Genomic DNA, 20,941 nt, shown 5'->3' on the forward strand with positions numbered 1-20,941 from the left:
CAGCAGTAATTATAAGTAGAAAGTGATCGTTTATATTTAATTGCAGCGAGTTACTAATTCAGCAATTTAGCCGTTTCAAGGACCCCATCGACCTGTTGCCCATGGGCAGGAGCTCATTGTGAGCCAAAAAGCCAGCCAGGCCATTAGCGCAATTGTCATTGGCCTTTAAAATGCAGCTAAATAATGCGGTTGAGCCTGGCCTGGCCAATTAATCCATCACAATTAGCACTACCCACACACATGGTGGTGCAGTTGCTCGGTGGTTCAGTGGTGGCTCGGTGGCTCAGTGGCTCAGTGGTTCAGTGGCTCAGTGGCTCAGTGGTTCAGTGGTCGGGTGGGCGGGTGCATTGATTGACTGGCAAACAGGAGCGGCAGCTGCGGAATCAGAAACATCAGCAACCAATGGGAAAACCAACAGCATTTCGCCCCCTGCTGTTGACGTTGATGGGAATGTGGATGGTGATGCGGATGCGGATGCAAATGCTGATCCTGATGGCCCTCATGCACTGAGGAGTGAGTCGCCACTTTCTGTTTGCATTCCAGATTATCATTGCATATTTCTGGGCACAGCACCCACCACCCACCAACCACCGAGCACCGAGCACCACCCACCACCCCCTCTGGTCATTCCCCGTGGTGCTCTGCTGTCCGCCTGTGGTTGGACTTGATTTTTTGTGCACTTTTTTCGCCTTCGTTAGAGAGTTTTCACTTCCGTCTGCTCGCTGGATAAACCTTTTGGCAACATGAAATGTAAAAATATTTATGCAATGTGAGTGTTTAAGTGTGTGTTTTTTTTTTTCATTTGAATTGTTGTTTATATATTGTTTCGCCTGGCTTCCACACACAAGCACACAAATTCTGCCCAGAATGTAGGGGTATTTCAGCACCACCCGAAAGTGGGAATATGCAACGAACTGCTGGACTAAACTCTCAAAGGGTATAGCTAGTGCCTCACCATCCCGAGTTGCAGCATTTTTGCTGCGCTGTTAACGCCATTTTGTTGTGTAATGGCTCAGAAGTTTGTTTGCTCTATCTTTCACAATTCACATTCCCGTCCCCGTTTTCGGAGTGAGTGTTTTGTGCTTTTTATCGCATTGTTCATTTTCAAGTGCCAGATGAGTAAGTCGGCACACAGGGCGCGGAAACAGGACGAGTTTGGAGAGTTCCAGGACATGGACATGGCTGGACATTTTAATATTTATTAATTTACGCCGTGTTTGCCCAGCCCTCCACTGAAGCGCACCAATTTCGGTCAATGATTTACTGGCCATCAGAACAAAGCAGCGAGGATACAATGTATGAAATATATAATAATATACGGTATCACATAAACACATACCTCCCTACCTATGTACATGCATTTATAACAAATACATAAGCGATTTCTCGCATACGAGTAGGCAGCGTCCAAATTGCATTGTAAATGCGTAATTTTGTCATCGGAAATCGGTTTTGTTTGCCTTTTCGGTGTTGTAAACACGTTTGTCCGACATTCATTATGCACGCTTCCAATTAATTGATTTTTTTCAATTACCGGAGATTTTCCGGATAAATGGCCGCACTAAGTGCTAAGCTGATGAGACTTGCATTTTTACGCTTTTCTGCGCATTTAAATTGCCAAACAAAAAACGATTTATTTTGCGCCCATACAATATGCTCCCAATATCGGCCATTTTAAAGTTCGCTCAGGCTCATTAAGCTGTTTATCTTTGGCATACAGCATTTTCAACCTATCAGTAAAATTTTCCGTCTTTGTCGCAACTTTCAACGCAAGTGTATTAATTTACACATTTTCTGTGCAGACTGCGGTTTGCCCCAGATCATTGTGGGCTGTGGGCATCAAAAGTCATCTTTATAATTGGACAAACATATTTTCAAATTTTGGCTTTCATTTGTCACTGACCAATTAGTCAATCAATATAGCATTCCCGTCATTGCCATTTAACTGATACCTTTATGCGTGCAAAGCGAAATGACACTTGTTTATTGCAAAGCCATCAACATTTTAATTCGCCATTGACGAGTGAATTAATCATCGTTACATTTGGTCCAATTAAAATCAAATTTCTTTTGCCTTGGTCGGCAAATGAATTGTGATGCGGTAAAATAATATCGCAGAAGCCAATGTTGAAAGAAAACTGTTTTGCATGCGAGGAAATAATGTGTTTGCTGGGTTTCCCCAAGTGCAACAGTGCGTATGAGTAATGGAGTGAAGCTTGACTAGGCAACATGTCGTATGCGTAATATTACTTTTCTCTCTAAGGTATATGTTCTATTCAATTAGCGCACATTTAGCCTGCTACAAACGTTTGCACTTAAAAATCGAGGAGTGATCATCGATTTCATGCAATTTTCCACCTGGAAACCCATCCCCCTCCCTCTTCCCAAAGAGGATGGTACTTTGCATTTTCCAGTTAACGCCGTGTCCTATTAATGAATGTTTACGTGTGTGTGGGTGTGTATCTGCGTATATCTGCATAGCTGCTGTGGGCAAAAAGCGTGGGAATGGCAAAGGGGGCGTGGCCAGCAGCGAGCACAGTGTAATGAGCATCGAAATCGCCTGGTTAAGCACTTGTAATTATTTCTCATTCGATATTAATGCGCCCGAAAGCGCGCTGCACTTTTCCAACCCACCGGCGTTTAGTCCACGCAGCATTTTTTGTTCGCATTTTCCGGCCATTCGCCCACCTCCGCGCACCGATTTTCCCGCTCCGGTTTTCCCGCTCCGATTCGCCTTTGTTCCGCGCGAGCATTTAATTGAGGTTTATGCGCGCGCTAAGTGCGGCCTCCAAAACTTTTCAAGAGTGGGCAGGCGGCTGGAAAAAGTAAAAAACAAAAAAACCAGAAAAAAAACGTCCTGGCAAGTGGAAAGTGGCTTAAAGTAATTTAATTATGACAAATTGGATTAGCGCGGGGGCTGAGGGGGCTGGCAGCGGTAAAGTCGACCTCCCCCCCGCCTCTTTGGGCTTATTTTTTCAAATTTATTTTTTTAATGCATGCATTTAAGCCTGGCGTGCGCGTGTTTGTGTGTGACCTTTATCCGGTGTGGCTTACATAAAAAGCGTCTATGTGTGTGTGTGTGTGTGTCTATGCAGCTGACATTAAAAACAATTTTAATGCATTTTAATATTGTGGAAACTGCAATGGCCCCTCTGCAACCGCCCCCTCTCTCTCTTTATCTCGGCATCGGCGCCATCGTCAGTTGTTGTCTCTTAATTTATGGCATTTTAAATGCAATTTACTGCCTCTGCAGGCAGTACTCAGTACTCAGTACTCAGTGCTCAGTACTCAGTACTCAGTACTCGGTACTCGGTACTCAGTACTCAGAACGGAAAACTGGAGTGCTCAAGGCTGCTGGAGCACTTGGAGATCCGAAAATGTTCGGCGTGTTGTGCCGGAATCCCAGTGACTATTATGGCCTTTCCGCCGCAGCAACAAACACGAGACAGCAAAACTTCAGCAATCAGGGCTACGAAAGTTGCACTGCCATAGAGTAGAGCCCATTCCCAATCCTGAAACCCTGAACATGTATATTGTATCTTGGTCCCTTTGTTTGTTTTGGCCTGCCACTCACTTCGGTTTATCTACTCCCAGTTCCTAGTTTCGAGTTACCATTTCCCTTTGCCAGCGCCCAGTTTGTTTGTCCTGTCTCCTTGGACTCAGTGGTCTCTGGTCCCTGGTCCCTGGTCCAGGGTCTCACTGGCCTGGCTTACTTTAATTGTTAATTTGGCTTATGGCTTCTTCGTTTTCGTCGCCCGCCTTGACCACAAATCATATTTTGCCCCCGGGGGATCGGACTCGCCGACAGGGGAGGACTCACTTAAGGTGTCTTCGCCTTCAGCTGCGCAGTTGTTTTGCGGCATTGTGACGATGGCAAATGGCAACTGGGAATGGGATGTGGATGTGGAAGTGGATGTGGAATGGGCCAAGTGTAATCAAAACCAAATTGCTGAAATTATTATTTAATTAATATAGGGGCCAGCTGTGATTTGCCTTCCAATGATAGACTGCGGCGCCATATGGTTGCTTCTCGTCCTCCTCCTCATCCTCATCCTCGTCCTCGTCCTGGTTTGGAGTTTTTGGTTTTCGGTTTTTGGCAGGGCCGGAGATTAAAGCATTATGCCGTATTTCCACTGGCCCACGTACAACAGTTTTCAGCACTAATTACACTGGGTTTAAATGGGCAAGAAGTGTGCTTAGAATGCTTTCGAATACATTTACAGAGTGCTCGAATTAATAAGCTTAATTAATGAGTTCCGTGCATGATTGCACAATGTGCAATTTATTGCATTCCACAATTATTACATTTCAAAAATTTACAGGTTCCTCATTAAATAGATAATAAAGAAATAAGTTGAGTTATAACAAGTTAAGTGTTTGCTTGTTTTTCTTCTCCTGCTTATCACGAAAAAAGAACGACCAAATTTCAGTGGCTTTCAAGAATAACATAGCTTATAATAACTTGACCCAAAAATTATGAAACCATTTGGGGCAGGCCTCTTCCTCCTGCTTGACATTATTTGTTTAGGATATCGCAGGATTTGCCAGGGTCTGCGCAGCTACCTTAGCCGCCCTTGAAGTGGGCGTGGTTGAAGGCGTGGGCGGAAGCGGAAGTGGATGTGGAAAAGCAATGGCCGCCCCAAGGCGAGGGCTGCCAACTCGGCAATAACTCAATGGCTAAATCAATTGACGCTCGACGAGAGTGCAGCTTATACACCGTCATGGCCAAGACCCCCCTGCTCCCCCCCCCCCCCTTCCCGCTCGATTTCTTATTTAACCGCTGCTGGAAAAGTTTCTCGGCCAGCTGGCTGGTTGTTCTTGCCAATCCTCGAGAGCAGCAGCAGTCTTCCCTTGCCCAGTCCTCCACTTCATCCACTGCATCCTTCCCTGCATTCCCTGCATTCCCTCGTGCCCCATGCCACTCGACAGCTTCAAAACAAAAAGTCAAATTGAATTACTTTTGCAACATGGCAGCGACTGCCGAGGCAGCCACTTATTGTTGTTCGGATGCAGTTGTTGTTGCCGCTGCCATTATCCTTGTAGTGTTTCCGTACAACAGTGGCAACAGCACCTGGCCGGCGGCATGGGAAGGTTCCCATCTCCCTTCTCCCACCTCCAGCCTGCGAAAGTCCATCCAAGTGAAAGGCTATTGAAAGAAGAGTCCTTGGACGGAGAGGGCGGGGTCCTCCATGCTGGAGGACGCCGGATTGGCCAACACTTGGCCAGATATCTCCAGCACGCGGCACTGCATCCGAGCATCAATGTGGCAGTATGGCAGTAACATAGTAAAATCTCCGAAATTATAGATGTAAGTTCTTCGTAAAATCACAAAATGCTAGTATTTACAGCTTCTATATTCTAAGAAATTAAAAAAGAAAATAATGTATGAAATGGGTAACAATTACTCGAAATTCTTTGCTGTGCAGGCCATGTAGAAGCGAGTTTTGTGCGCTTTGTAAGCAGAAGTGTGCGAACTTCCGAGATGCACTGCAATATGTGGGTGGCGGCGCCGGAAAGAGGGGGCGTGGCAGGGTCGTCGAAAAGTTTGGTGGCAAGGTGTCGGCGGAATGCGGCATGGGGAGAGAGGGGTGCAGGGTGCGGGCAGTGGCAGGACTTTTAAACGACGTCGCACAATGGCAAACATTTCGCTGCATAAGTTACTCCCGGAATTCTGCTCCTCCCATTCACCACTGTGTGTATGCCAGTGTCGCTCCTTCAAGTTGTGCGCCATCGTCCAGGGGCCTTTGTCTGTCCCTACACAATGCAAGTTAATTCAGCACCAACTCGGGCAACAGCTGCTCCTCCAGCCCCAGCCACGCCCCACCAAGAGCCGCCCCTCTTTTTGTGGCAGCGCCGTCAACAACTTGTTGGCGTTGTTTCCTGTCAATCAGCACCATGCCCCCGCCTCTGCGCCGCCCCCGCCCCCGCGCCATTTAAGCTGCATTGTTTGTGGCAAGAACAGAACAGAACAGAACGGAACAGGACAGGACAACGAAAAGGAAAACGGGTGACGGGGGACGGGGAGGAAATAAAAAACGCAAACGAAAACATAATCTAAATTTTGTAATTGTCCCAGGAAGGACCTCGTTGCTCCGGGCGGCGGATGATCACAAAGAGCGGGGAAGATGGATGAATTCACTGGGATTTGTTGCCAGTCACTCAGTCTCATTCCCATTCCCATTCCCATTCCTATTCCCCTGCTGAAGCACTGCCAAGTCCTGCTCCTCTTGTCCCCCACTTTGTAATCAGCTGAAGAGCCATCTTCTGACATGTCCCCTTGTTCCATCTGTTGGCCCGCCTAATACAATATCTTCCACTCAATTTGACGCTGTTCCGTCTTCCAATCCAATTTTCATTACTCTCTCCTGCTTTTCCTATAGCTTAAACCTTTCTGAGGCTCACCATAATATTTATCTTAATCATTTAAAAGAATAAAAGAATAGCTGCTTTGTGCTGCTAATTAAGAGTGCCAGTTATCCAACTATTCGTATTATTTTAGTGCGGATTTTCGCAAATCCATACTCGCATTTTTGGATATTTGCAAAGTTAAGTGGACTCCCTGTTCGATGGAATAAACGAACTGCGTGTATTTTACGCCCCCTTTTCTGTTGGCAATTTGGCCAGCTGAAACTCAAACTCAAACTCAAACTGGAACTGAAACTGAAACTGGAAGTGGGAAATTGGGTCAGGACATGGACATGGACCAGCCGGCACTGGGGCAACTGGGTCAGTGTAATAAATAATGAATATCGTTGCCAGCGGCAGGCCAAACAATAGCAATAGCAACAACAACAATAACAACAATAACAATAACAGTAACAATAACAATGGGCGGCAGCAACAATTCAACTCTCGAGTTGCAACTTGCAACACGCTCGCTAAGCGGCTGCATTAAAAGGCCACTCCAACACACAGCGAGGCGCCAAAAAGAGGGTGGCGAAAAAAAATATAAAAACAATGCACCAGCACAGCACAGCAGCAGCCACCCTTTTTTTCGCTCTGTGTAGGCTCACAAAATCGAAATGTTGAACAACAAAAAAACGAAGTGCAAAGAGCGGGAAAAGGGGAGCGAAATTTTTGCAGTTGGCAGGCAAAAAGGCTGGCAACAAATGATGGAATGCTAAAATGCATATAGCGGCAATGGAGGGGGTATGTTTTTTCGCATGGGGTGCTGGGTGTTGGGTGGCTGGAAAAGGACTGGGAAGGACTCCTGAAGTGAGCGCTTGATTACACTGAAATGCACTCAAAAGTGGCGAACGAAGCGATGCCGCCGGCGAAAGCAATCGAATGGGCAACAACAGCCATACGTATACGTACATACTCATACACATATATGTATGTATATACAAACACACAAACGTTAACCCATGCCACGCCCACTCGCACACATAGCAGGCCCAAAGGCTGAGCCAAAAAGTTCCACAAATTACATTTAAGTGACGCAAAAGTTAAGTGAAACTCATTGCGAAAATCGCGGATAGATGCAATGTGGCATGACTGGCTGTGAAGGAGGTGGCGTCTATGGGGGTGAAGGGGGTGAAAGGGGTGAAAAGGGGTGAACAAGTGGTGGCAAGTGGGCGGTGGGCGGTGGTGCAACACGACTAAGTGCTTTGGCTTGCCGAATGTAGGCACTTGAACTATTTTTGTTCGCTCGCCCACTTACATGCGCGTCGCCAGTTGTTTATGGCTTTGGGATATTTCTGAAGCAACCAATGCTGGATTTATGTGCTATTTATGTCGGAAAGTGCATGAAACGTGATTTATAAACCTCTTTTTAGCGAGTATTATGCAGTTATAAATAAGCAACATGCTTGGCAAATAATATATTTAGGAATTTATACCTATTCTAAGACTACTGTTGGTTTCTCTTCAATATGAGCAATTGTCAATGATCAAGGCAGAGATTTGGCGAGGCTTCTCCTGCTCCTTTGCCATCTTTGCTTCACTGCGATACCTCCGCATCGGACTTCTCCGATCCCGCCGATGCCCGGACTGGTGGCTCCCAGAGAACCTCCGCCGGATACACGATAGCCCGATGCTTGCCGCCGTGGAGAATCACCTCGAAATGGTGGTACTGGGCCATGACCACGTGCGGCTTCCCGGCCTCGAGATAGCTCTTGATGGGAGTGAGGGATATGCCCTGGCAGTTGATGTACACCACCGAGATGTCCAGATGCAAAGCCGCCTCATAAACGCTGGCCATTCGCCTGCCCCAAATGGCGGCACTTACAAATGGCACACGTTCGGTGGCCAACAGACGCGGTAATTCGGTGGCATTGCGAAAAGTGTGCATAGTGACCACCGAACTGGGGCGCGATCCTCCAAAGAAACTGTGATCGAATTCGCACACAATAACCGGCGAGGCGTTGGACATTTTGTACCGGAAACGAATGTCGTCCGGCGTCAGCAGGCAGACCACTTCCGCCTTGAGGCAATCAACCATTTCCACGGCCTTCACGTAGTTGGCGTGGGTGGCCGCCTGGTGGTGCATCGGTTCCATGGAGCTGCGCACTTGGTCGCAGAACGCAGCCCTCATCGTCTCGTGGACGAACACACTGACCACCAGGCCAGGAGCAAAGGGTTGCTTCAGGGAGCGCAGGAGCGGCTGCATCGCCGTTGCCACATCGGCCTCCTGGCAGATGACCAGCAGTGTGGGATCCTTCCACGACAGATCACTGTCATCACCGGGAAAATCCGGCTGGCGCCATGTGTACGGAGTGTGTTTCGGCATCTTCAAGGCACAAGAAATTTAAGCAACAAAAATGTACGAGTATATTACTTTGGAATTTGGGCTAAGTATACTAGTTCCTTTCGGTTTGAAATTGAACTTGTTTTTGATGTCAGCTAAGCGCACAAAGTCATTGTATCCCAAGGCTACTATTTAATTCGGATTTGAAATCAATTGTCAATGAATATGCTAAAAATACATGCCCGTGGTTAGCTAATAGCTACTACACATTGCTACTTTGTTTACTTTATCACTTGATTAGAGCTGCATTCACTTTTTAGCTATTTAACTAACTAACTTAACTAGTTGATTGCGTCATTGTGTATTACCATATATACTAAGCTGAAGTAAGCAATAGTTTTGGAGCCATGTCCTAAAGAATCCAATTGATAATTCAATACGCTTGGACGAGCGAGTTCTGTCAACTGTGCAGAATCCGGAATGTATATCTTTTTCGTCGTCCCGCTTGGATATTAGTTTTCCGGCAAGGAAATGAACGTTGACTGCTGTCCCATACCATCTACATCCATCCATCAGCGTCACTTGGCAAAGGAGACAGCACCAGAAATACAGACAGAGAAACGGGGAAATGGAGAAGCAGAGAAATCAAGAAATGGAGAATCGGAGAGGAGGGGAGGAGAGGGGGAAGTCTTCTCTGGTTTTACGTGGATTCACTTGTGTTTTAGCCTCATTTGCCACATGGTTTCGTTTCGCCTCCCTCGGGAGTGGTATACGCCGTATTTCCCAGTGGCTTATTGCAGTTTTCCGCCAGCAACACGTGGCTCTTCCTGCACTAATGATGCATTCTCACTTGCAACACTGCAGCAGCAGCAGCAACAGCAGCAGCAACAACAACACATTCCCAGGCAGCCATCCTCTTGTCTATTATCCTGCGCCCCAGTTTACTTGAGTAGAATGCAATCTCCCAGCTCAGCGCTCCGAGCTCCGAGCTCTTAGCTTTCTGGATGGGAGCAGACATGCAACCACGTCACCATGCCATCCAGGCATTCAACCATATGGCATGTGCCATATGCCATCTGCCAACTGCCAACTGCAAACTGCCGACTGCAAACTGCCGACTGCCTCAGTGTGTGCAACATCCATTTCCCATTCGCCAACTCAATTCAAATCCCCATCTGCCCCGGTGACAAAATCCCGCCCAACTTAACCGGATTTTCGTTGCATTTTTGGGATAACGAAAATATTATTAAACATACATACACTTCCAATAAAAGCATATTACTTTCCAAAAGAAACACCTCACTACTTTTGCGATTGTGCAAAAGTTAAGTAAGTGCTCATAAAACGTGAGTAAGTCGAAGTAAAAGTGTTTAGCCTATTTAAAAATCCATATTAATGGTCCACAAAGTGCAGTTTGTATGAAAACGTTGTTTGAATTGAGCAAGAATGTTGACTTTACGCCGTGAGATGGAATTTCAGCTGCAAGAAAGCCGCTTTTGAGTCCACCTAATGGATATTGTCCTGCGACGTCCTGCAATTTACCTTCTCTCATTTTGCTGCTCACCCTTTTGTTTTTTTTCGGTTTTTTGGTTTTTTGGACCTTACCTCCTCGAAACGAGCAACCAACCAAGCAACTGGCACTTTGTGTGGCAATGTTGTGAGAGAAGCTCGATAAACACGTTGCGCAAAGAAATCGTTGCATAAATTAAGGCTTAATATCCTGACCTCATCGATGTGAATCCTGTGAATGCGAGTGTGCTTGTGTTTGTGCCTGTGCCAACGGCGATATCGGGTCAATACACAAAGGATCCAAGGCGTAGCCACGCCCACTCGGCGATTACTCTTGGCCGTCAGCAGATTGCAATTTTAAGCTCACAGCGAAAATGAAGGAAAAAGAACAAGTTCGACTCCGAATCCAAATCCAGAATCGTTCAATTTTTCAACTCCGACAAATGAATATTTAAGGCCACAAAAGTGTGAGGAAGCCAGTGGTCAGTGCCAAGTGAAAAGTGCCAAGATTTACGAGCTGTTCTCTACTTACGATTCTTTACGATTTCTTTTTCTTTTTCCCTTTTTTTTTTTGCTTTCCTTTTGCCAAAGTCAGACAACCTTGGGAAATTGACTTTTGCCTTTGGCCTGGATTTTACTGCGTAAATTTCGAACAAAAATATGCCCCTAAGCCAGAATTAGGAAAAATTCAATAGATAACCAAAAGAATGTGGGGAAAATATGAAACTTGTATTACCATCAACGATTTAGGAGAAAAATCAGAAATCAAACAGAAATAGTGACTTAAAAATATATGTTTTTAATTGGGGAAACGCTTTCTCGTATTCTTTGTACATCCGCTTTGTTTTTCCCCAAAATAAATAAATGCGTAAACTATTAAGCATAGTTAATTCTTTTGTTGGGCAATGAAACGACCGCTTTTAAATTGTATAGAAATCTTTTAAGCTCTTTAAATTTGTATGCGTTTCCGGCGGTTCACTCCATTTGCACACGTATTTCTACTATTTTCCATTTCCATCATTTCCCATTTCCCATTTCCCAGTTTCAATTGCAATTGTGGCTGCTGGTTGCTTTACTGCTATTTTGAGTCATTTTTTTTTTGTTAGTGAAATCAATGTGTAGGTTTATTTTTACTGCACAACTAGCAAGTAGGAGGTGGCAAGGCAAATCAATAACCAATACACAACACTTGGGCCAACAGCACAAGGCCAAGTTAGCTTAACCGTTGCCCTGCGAACAGTTGCCAGGCTGGAAATGGACAGGTGGCGCTGGAGGGGGATTCCCCGCGGGGGGGCAATAAATTAACAGCCCGGCGGCGAGAGCAAAAGAAAATGCCAGGGAAAATGTCGGCAAAAATCTCAATTTCCCCGACACTGCTGGCCGCAGCAGAGAAAAGCCGAAAAAAAGAAACAGAAAAAAAACGGAAAAAAAAGCCAAACCAAACTGAATTAAAATTTGTTGCATGAGCCCGCAGGAAAGTGAACAACAGTTCGCTTTTACAAGTGCTGGCAAAAAAGAGGCATACCAACTGAAACACAAGATGACACAAAAAATTTATCAAATATCTGCTTCCGGTGAAATGGCGATGACAACAAGCGTCGCAGCCAATTTGCAGCCAGCAAAATAAGTGGGGGAAAAACGGAAAAACAGAAAAAAAAAAGAAGAAAAACCAGAGGACACGAAGGGCAGGAGTGGAAAAGATGACAGGGAAGGAGCAGGCAAATTGTTTATTGTATCATAATTGAGAGCCAAGAGAAGCCAGGACCTCACCTAATGCGCCCACTATCCGCTTACTTTCCACTTTCCACCCACTCTCCACCCACTTTTCACCCATTTTCCACCCATTTTCCGACCCATTTTTCATGTCGGAGACATCGTGTCCGATTGCCGGTGGCTGTGCATAGTCCTACAGTTTTTCCATCGCCACTCCTTTTCACTCCATAATGCCATAGTTGTCACTAAGCTTAAGTGCCCAGCGGATATTTCACTGGATAAAACTAAGTAACTGTTTAGGTTTTTTTTTTAAACAAACTAGCTCCTTTTTTCCTTTGGCAACATTGTTAATTGCCCAAATCACATAAATTGCAAGCAAAATTCGAGCTGAATGAAGCGTTTTATCATGAGCATTTTAAATGATTTCCAAGAGCGCAGGTGGCTCCTGAAATCCTGGCTGCCCATCAATTGCTGTCTAAGCAGCTGCTCACATTCTGCGAGCAGGTTAAAAAAACGAAAAAAAGAACAAAAACTTCATTAAGCATTGTTCAACAATAACATTCATTCTCGTTCAAACACACACAGATACACACGCGCACGTAGTCCGTAGATTTATAAGCATTTTACACCTGTGGCGCCTTTTTAGGCCTGCCACTCCTAACCTCCCCCACCCACTGCACACTACCACCCATCACCGCCCACTGCCGCCCACCATGCATCAAATGGTTGAATGAAACTGCTGAGCCACCCAGTTTGGCATGTGTATGTGTGTGTATGTGTGTGTGTGCGTGCAAACAAGCTGAAAATTCATTAAACTGAAGCAATAAATTCTTTTAATTGTTTTCTTTCCCCGCTCTGCTATTTATTTAATTCATTTCCCTTCCCCTGCCCCCTTACCCCCCACTTATTTGTTCTTTATTTTCGTTAGCAACATTTCCATTTGGCAACAGCAAACATTGTTTGGCCATCTCATTTCGCCCAAGCTCTCCAGCGTTTTAATGTTTTACGTGATATGTTTGGCATGTCTTTGACGTGGTCTCCTCCACCATCCATTCCATCTCCCCACCTGAGTCCTTGAGTCCTTGAGTCCTTGAGTCCTGTCATTAATTCCTTTCAATTTACCAAAAAGGGAGAACGCACAGAAAAAAAGTTGAAAGATAAGGGGCGCCCGCAACTGAAGAATCTGGCGAGTTGGGGAGTTGGGGAGTTGGGGAGTTGGGAAGTTGGGGAGTGCTGCCTCATTAGCAGGTACAGTCGCGGCCGGAAAACTTTGACAGTTGCATCATTAATACAATCCTTATTTGGTGTAGAATGGGTGGGTGTTCAGGGGTGTAATGAACTGGCAGGACTTACTTTGGGAACTTAACTAATGGATTTCTTCTTTGCTCTGCTCCTATTTCACTTACAGGTGTCTCCGGCATCGACTTGTTTCATGTTGTAACTCGAGGACTTTCGGTAAGTAAACTAACTACCTACCCATGCCAAACACCAAAAACATCGACAACAAATGACAAACAGTTCCAAATAATAGAGATGGGGAATCGTCGTCGTCTGTGATCTGAAAAGTATTTGGTTTTCTCTGCGAATTGTTGCATTCGAGCCGCACAAACTTCGGCCACCTGAAACTGGAAGGAACAACAAGCGGAAGGATAACGGCGAGATTGTCCTGCAACTGCAAGTTTCGATTTAGTTTTGAGGTCACAGATGGACACAGGGGAGTGGGGGAAATGGGGGGGAATGGCTGCATAGATTGGGATAGAATATACACTGGCATTAAGGTTACAGTTCGAGCTGAGCCACACAAATCTTCCTTCCGCTTCCCTCCGTCCTGCAAAAAAGATAAGCGGACAATGTTTTCCGATAAAGTGGACCAGTAAAGTTGTGCCCGTTCCACTGAAGGGGAATTAAAGCCAGCACAGCTAGCATTTGGAAAAGTCAGGTGGTAAACTTAAGAGCACTCGGCTTGAGAAACAACGATAGGAAAGCATGGGGTTTTTAGAATGGCTAATGGGCAGAAACAGAGGACTGTAGGTGCAATTTGAAGTGAAAATTTAACTGTTCAAAAGTACCTGGAAATGTGAAGAATCGAATCTATTAGTTTGTTTATATAACTAATTATGGCATGAAGCAAGAAGCCCCATTTTGAGCAATTACGCTAATCCCGATAAGTTGCAGCTCAAAAACTGGCACACACAGAAGTCCGGTTGGGCTTCAATTATCTCATGTCGCACTCACATTACATCACACCACAGTGCACTTTCCCTTTGACCTTTCGGCATTTCGGCATTTCGGTCCTCGGTCTTCGGTCCTCGGTCTTCGTTCTTCGGTCCAGACAAATTAAAGTGTATTCAGTGTCGTGTAGCAGGTGCAGGGGAATTAGCCAGAATGTCTTAATCAGTCTGAATCAGTTGCCATCGTCTGACGGGCATCAGTGCCGCCCCTTCGCCACTTCGACCCTTCGCAGGACTACAGAGTCCTGAATGCTCAGTGCAGTGTCCTGTAACTGTTGTCCAGGACACTGGACATATGCTGGCCGTCTTATGCTGCAGTAGCTGCACAGCAAACAAGAAAAAAAGAAAATGAAGGAAAATGCGGATCGGAATGGTGCTTGGTGCTTCAGCTGCAGTGGAGAGCAGCACCTGGACGGGCTTAAGTCCATGCCAATATATTAAACTTATTGTGCCTGGCAGGTGACCTCCTGGTAAACCTGCCCCCCCCCCTCCTCCATGGCCTCCCCCCCCCCTTTCCCCTCCCCCGTGGCCGTTGTGCACTTCCGGCCGCCGTCCTTGCGGCAACGTTTGACATTGCGCAATGTGCCAGTGGAGTCCTTCTGTGCCGGGCACATCCTGCATGCTCCAACATCCAGCCTGCACTTGCCCATCCCATCCCTCCTCTCCTCACCCCTCCTCTCCGCGACTCCATCTCCGGCCTGCTCCGCTGTTCGTTTCAGGAAATGCATTTCGTCAGCGTTAAATGAAAACGAAATTGCCAATTTCGATGGGGGATAAGGTGGAGAGGATTGGCGGCTCCCGGCTTTCGGGTGAGCAGAGAGAGGGGAGCAGAGTTGGGAAAACTGGAGCAAGGGGCAGCCAACACACATCGGCGATATTCAGGCTCAATCAGCCTGGCACTGGTCTCTGATTTTTTGCGAGGATTCACGGCGACTAATGTGATTTGCACGAATGCGAAACTAAGACTGCGACACTGACGTAAGATGGGAAATATGCGGAAAACCCCGGGGAAAATGGCAGTGTAAGATACCAAGATGGGATTGAGAGGTAGACACAGTAAAAGTCCACAAGACAAGCCTTATAAATCATTACTAAAAATGCCTTCTAGAACTCTAAGAATTTCTAAGTTTAAAAATGCACAGCAAAGGCAACTGAAATAATAAGCCACACAATCATAAACGAGTGGATCAGTTCTATTAAATTATACCCAACTTCTTTCTGCCTGCAACCACTCACATTGATTCAAAGAAAACTCAGCAACCATCGAATTCGGAAATAACCCATAGCACTTGGCAAGTATAATGGAGCCACGCCCCCTTGGCAGGAGGCGAAGGGCACTGCAGTTGAAAGGCAATTGCAGCGAAACCTTAGCCCAGTTATGAGAGCAACTGCGTAAATCAACTCGAGCTCAAGCTCAAGCTCAAGCGAATGAAAGGCAAACAAAGAAGGAAAGAGCGCCGTTTGCCTTTACTTAACCACCCGCGGCATTTGGTTAGTTGCCCCACCAGTTTTTCCACTTCGCCACACCGCCGGGAAAACCGCCAACTTCAGTTGGCCCTTTTTTCTCTCTCTATTGGCCGTACAAACAAAAACGGTGCAAAATTATGTCAACGGCATCGTTGTCATGGTCGCTGCTCTGTAAGTTGCTCCACCTCCAACCTGCAACCTCCGCCTCCACTTCCCGGCCCCACTTTCCATTTTCATTCTCTGCGGCAAAACTTCTTAGCTGCTATTCCTTAGTCGAACAAAATCCAACCCCCACCCCTTTCAAGGTAACTACAAGTTGCGCCAAAGCCCCCTGAATCAACCTGAAGAACCCTAGAACCCTGGAACCCAGAAAACCCTGAAACTTCCTGAGACCCAGCAGCAAACTACCTGGAACCACACCCTTCGCGCGATGCGTTCCTCGTTGCCCATCAAAACCAAAATTGAATACAAAAATCTCATCAAAAATCGATTAGAGCTGGCAACGAGCAGGGAGGGGAGTGAGGGGTTTTGATTGGAGGGGTGGATTGGGCCTAACCATGGAGCAGTACCAGGAGGATTCAAAGTGCCACCCAGACAAGTATATATTTTTGTATATGGTAACAAGCCGTGCGCATCCAGAATCGTGTTAATAATCGCGCTTCACCGCCACAGGATGTGAAAATCCAAGTGGCGAAGCCACTTGTGCACCTGCTCCTGGTTCCTGGTGGCTTCTTCCTGGTGCCTTCTTCCTGGTGCCTTCTTCCTGGTTCCTGGTGCCTGCTTCCATGTTCCAGATTCCTTGTCTTGTGCGCCTTGAGAGCAGCGGCGGCAAGTGGATTGAATAAATAACATTGGCAAATGCAATTTGCGAAATTAAAACCGAAAGTGATAGTGAAAACTTTTCACCCACCACCAACAGCACCACCACCATCAAACCAAACTCCTTTCGACCATTGTCAGTCGCCTTATCGGTGACAGCAATCATTTCTGCGGCTTGCTGAAAACTTTCTCCGCTCCTAACGACGCCAAACGATGATGATGATGATGTTGGTTAGTGGGTAGCAGTTGAGGAGCAGCAGCTTGATTCTAGGCTTATTGCGGTCCAAGCCAGAGCCACATCGAATTGGAAAGCAAAGCGTTCATTTGTAAAATTAATAAAAATAGTTTCGCATCCGCTGTCGAGCTGGCCTTGGAAAAGCCCCAGAGTAACTGTTGCTTGTCAATGGGCAACTTTCTCCCCTTTTTTCGGAGGCTTAATGAATATGGATTAAAGTGTTCAGAAGTTCCGGCAGCATTTAATGATACCAACGGCTGGAGAAACCAGCAAAGCCAGCCGGTCCGGAATGAGTTTTCATCGATCAAAGGACATCCGACTTTTCTACGGGCTGTACCCAAGTTTACCTTAACTTTCCTTTATTTTTATTTAATTTTGCGGTTGTGTTGCTCCACACTTTGTGGTTTTCATGTACTGCATTATAAACTGGCATTATTCTAACATTGTATATACATTTGTATATATCTATGATACTTATATATATGTATATATATGACCCTATATCCCTTTTGCTTTTTCTGTTCATGTGTGCCTGCGCAAATCCCATAAGCAATGAATCAAATTATTAACATTGAATGCAAATAATTGCATTGAAAGAATAAAGTAAATGGGTTTTGATACCCAGTAGCTTTAGAATACGGCGGTATATGCGACTTGTTTTCTACTATGTTGTATTAAAACCTTTGTAAATTAAAGGAACTTTGTCGTAAGGATTATAACTTTGAATATAACTTTGTTTTATCCATTTACCCAATTGCCTTTACAGTTTTCTAATCAGAAATATAGCTAAGTGAACTGCAGCGGTGGTAGACTTTTTCTGTTATGTAAACACTTTCAATGATTTGTACTTCCTTAGGAATGCATCAAGGATAAGAGCATGCTTTCACCCCAGAATGCACCCCCGTTTGGCAGAGTGTTCATATTTTATATTAATATACCCGATAATAATAACGAGAACATCCCCTGGATTCCTTGAGATTAGACGTCATCTTGGCCCTGTTATTTGCCGGCCACTCGGGCTCTGCAAACAGCCCACGTTTAATCCTTTTTAACGAAACCCCCAAACGATGTTGTATCTCTCGCATGTCCTGTACGTCCTGTACGTCCTGTATGTGCTGTAGGTCCTGTATGTGCTGTCTGTATGGTGTATCCTTTATCCTGTATGCAGTATGCAGCATGCAGGGGCCCATCCAGAATTTAGCTATGTACACAAGAGGCGATGGCAAATTGTGTTTTGTCAGTGACATGGAAATCAACTGAAGCGATGTGCGCGATTTACGGGCCGAGGACATTTTGCAGGGCTAAATCAACAGAGGTGGCTTGCTTTCGGATGGATGGATTTTGGGGAGATTTGGTCTTTGGGTTGGTAGGGTTTTCTTCTTTTTTTCGTTTCGATGCTGTTTGCCTCCATAAACTGTTTGAAGCACACATGTGACCACGCCTTCGTCACCGGGGGCGCAAGACAGGATCCAAAAAAAAAACAAAAAAAATCCAAAAAAAGAAAAGAAAAAAGAAAAAAAAGGAAGAAAAGCCCAGAGGACGGGGACAACTCAATTAAGCATGCACAATGCACACGATTTTAAACCGGCTATCTTTTTGCTCTTCTGGGAATATTTTCAATGCATTCGCGTAGTACGTACATATATATATATATATATGTATATATGTATACATATGAACAAACCCCTAGAAAGACTGAGACCCAAATAAATGTACAAAAAGTGAGAAATATCGCAATGTATACTGCGACAGACGGTTGGACATGGACATGGGAAATAAAATTGTTTGATATTTGAGTCACATAAATTTCCATTGATTTTCCCCGTTTTCCCGCTCTAACATTTCGTACGTGTCTTTGGGCGACTCTTTAAATCGCTGGCTCACTAAAAAAAAATATAAATACTCGACGAGGGAAAAACGCCAACGGCATTCTCAAAAGCCGCTGGGAAAGTTCAAGTGATGTACCCAATAAATTGATGTCTAGCTAAAAATATGACACTTGACATATGTAACTTACATATACACTATAAAATAATACATTCTAAGTGGTTGCTTGAAAGTGGTGCCCTTTTATGAGAGCAGCTGAGTCTTAAGCACTATATCATAATGAAATAATAAGTGCAGCAATCTCTGAAATAGCTGCAAGATATGCGTTGGTATAATTCGATGCTATCTTGATCAAAATATCTGCCGTCTACGTAACCCTACAATTTTGGATACCTTTATTGTCACACTGGGATTTGTTTTGACAACCTCTGGGACACGAGCATCTCAAGATAATGTAAACTCTTTGTATCCATTCACTTTGATTCACACTTTGCGCACCCGTTCCCCGATTTAATTGGGGGTGGAAACATTTGCCCGACAAATGACACAGCAGCACTCGAATTGGAAATAAATAAGGGGCCCGACCTTTGACGCCTGTCGCTGGCCGAACCCGCCTACCGCCCACCGCCCACCACCCACTTTCCGGACGACCTTCTGGCAGGCTTTTCCTTTTTTCCACCCCGCTGTCTGCTGCTTGGGTGAAAGACTACCACTCGCCCCCCGTTTGTTTGCTTAATAAATGAATGTGGAAAGTGCTCTGAATATTTGTACAATGTTTTTCTTTGGCTCCCACTTCCACACCCACTTCTACGCCCACTCCCACTGCCACTCGAATTCTCCATTTCCCGCAGGTTTTCGTTTTCACCCGAGAGTGTTGCGTATCTTTTATCAGCATTTCAATTGCGGACTACGCGTGGCATTTTATTTTGTCATTTTGTTTATAATATTGATTTATCTGTATTGCGCATTGTTCGCCGAGTTGAACATAGTTTCTGACCTTATCCCTGCCATTTAATGACGCCCAATTACATTTATTCGACTCTTTGGCTATTTATTGAATGTTTAATGTATCGCTTAAGTTACACAAGTCACACAGCAAATGCTGGCACTTTAGTTATGGAGAATTCCATACTCCTAACAGAAAAGCGACCAATTTCTGGTGAGTTCAAATCACTGAAAATAAGTCGCTTGGTAGGCAATGTCATTGGGAAAATCCTTTACACATTAAACGCTTTTCTTTCACTCGCAGCAGAGAGTTTTCTTCTCATACAGCCGCCTTGGTAGCTTTATCAATCAATGGAAATCGATTTGTGGAGCTCAATCAGCGATGGCGGCGGAACCAGGCACCCCTCAGGAAAATGGGAAAGTGCTCGCTGGCATGCCTGTCTGCGAGAGTGAGAAAGATAGTGAGAAAGAGCAAGAGAGACAGGGACAGAGATATAGAGATAGAGTGAAAGCCAAGCAGAGACACTCACTTGGGCATGCCATGCCAACCCTCTTAACACTTAAATAGGCAGCCATCTCCTCGTTGTCGTGTCATTGAACTCGCCCTCAGCCCCTTCGGGGGGTGTATTTGTCAGATAATTTTTGGGGTGGCCATGTCACTTGCTTGTGGGTGGCACATGGCATCGGAAATGAAAATCGGAGAGTGAGGTGCTGGGTGATGGGTCTAAAAATAAAAGTCTCCCCCGAAACTAATTTGGCAAACGAGCGACGTGAAAAACCAGAACCAGCCCAAAACTAAAACTAAAACTGAAACTAAAACTGAAACCGAAACTAAAACTGAAACCGAAACAGAACCCTAAACTGGAAGAGCAACCTTCCACCCTGCTTCAAACAATCTGTGACTCATCGATGACGCTTCCCAGATGTTGGCCCCTCCAAAAAGGACCAAGGATAAACCCACATGACTCTCAGTTGGGGCTCCAAAAACATAATTGAGCCCCACACCCAACGCTTTTGCCGGCTTAACGCTAAACGTTTTGTGGTCCGAAGCACCGAGAACCCCAACCAAAAGTGCAACTCCCACCCAAAATGCTGGGCGAAACTCAACACGAAATGAGCGCCAACTGTTGCTGGCCATATGTGAATGCGAGTTGGTCGACTCGGCTGGCACCTTAATGACCATAATCCCCGCTCATAAAGTATGCAATGGGTATGACCCACGCAGTAGGAGTTTCCAGAGGAAAGGTGGGGGAAAGTCCAAAACACGGACTGGGTCTTAAGTTATTAGGCGCATTTAGCGGTGGATTGGAAAATACTTGGCCAGATTGAGTCGAGTTGAATTGACTTGACTTGACTTGACTGCTAAGCCATCATAGGGAAATCGTTAAAGTCAAACTGAGTGGGTGGACTAATGGAGCTACCCCGGATTTCACATTCCCATTCTGCAGCCATCACTCTTGCCGCTTCTCCCTGCTGTTGGCACTATTTGCCCCATTTGTCCAGAGT

At 45.4% G+C, this 20,941-nt stretch overlaps 2 protein-coding genes across 2 annotated transcripts in view; one reads left to right on the forward strand and one right to left on the reverse strand.

Moving 5' to 3' along the window:
- LOC122625215 overlaps positions 1 to 20,941 on the forward strand; it is a 76,756-nt gene that overhangs the window by 34,752 nt on the left and 21,063 nt on the right. Inside the window, exon 3 of the mRNA XM_043805219.1 lies at positions 13,320 to 13,366. The gene's annotated coding sequence lies outside the window, so the exon portion shown is untranslated. The remainder of the gene's footprint in view (positions 1 to 13,319; positions 13,367 to 20,941) is intronic.
- Positions 7,809 to 8,840, reverse strand: LOC122625228. Its single transcript, XM_043805239.1, has one exon. It carries the CDS (start codon positions 8,729 to 8,731, stop codon positions 7,943 to 7,945), a length of 789 nt encoding a protein of 262 aa, XP_043661174.1. The 5' UTR covers positions 8,732 to 8,840; the 3' UTR covers positions 7,809 to 7,942.

Source organism: Drosophila teissieri, chromosome X (assembly GCF_016746235.2).
Source record: "Drosophila teissieri strain GT53w chromosome X, Prin_Dtei_1.1, whole genome shotgun sequence".
In the NCBI taxonomy this organism is placed as follows: domain Eukaryota; kingdom Metazoa; phylum Arthropoda; class Insecta; order Diptera; family Drosophilidae; genus Drosophila; species Drosophila teissieri.

Coding starts and splice junctions, on each gene's coding strand:
- LOC122625228 (XM_043805239.1), bottom strand. CDS start 8,731: ATGCCGAAACACACTCCGTACACATGGCGCCAGCCGGATTTTCCCGGT.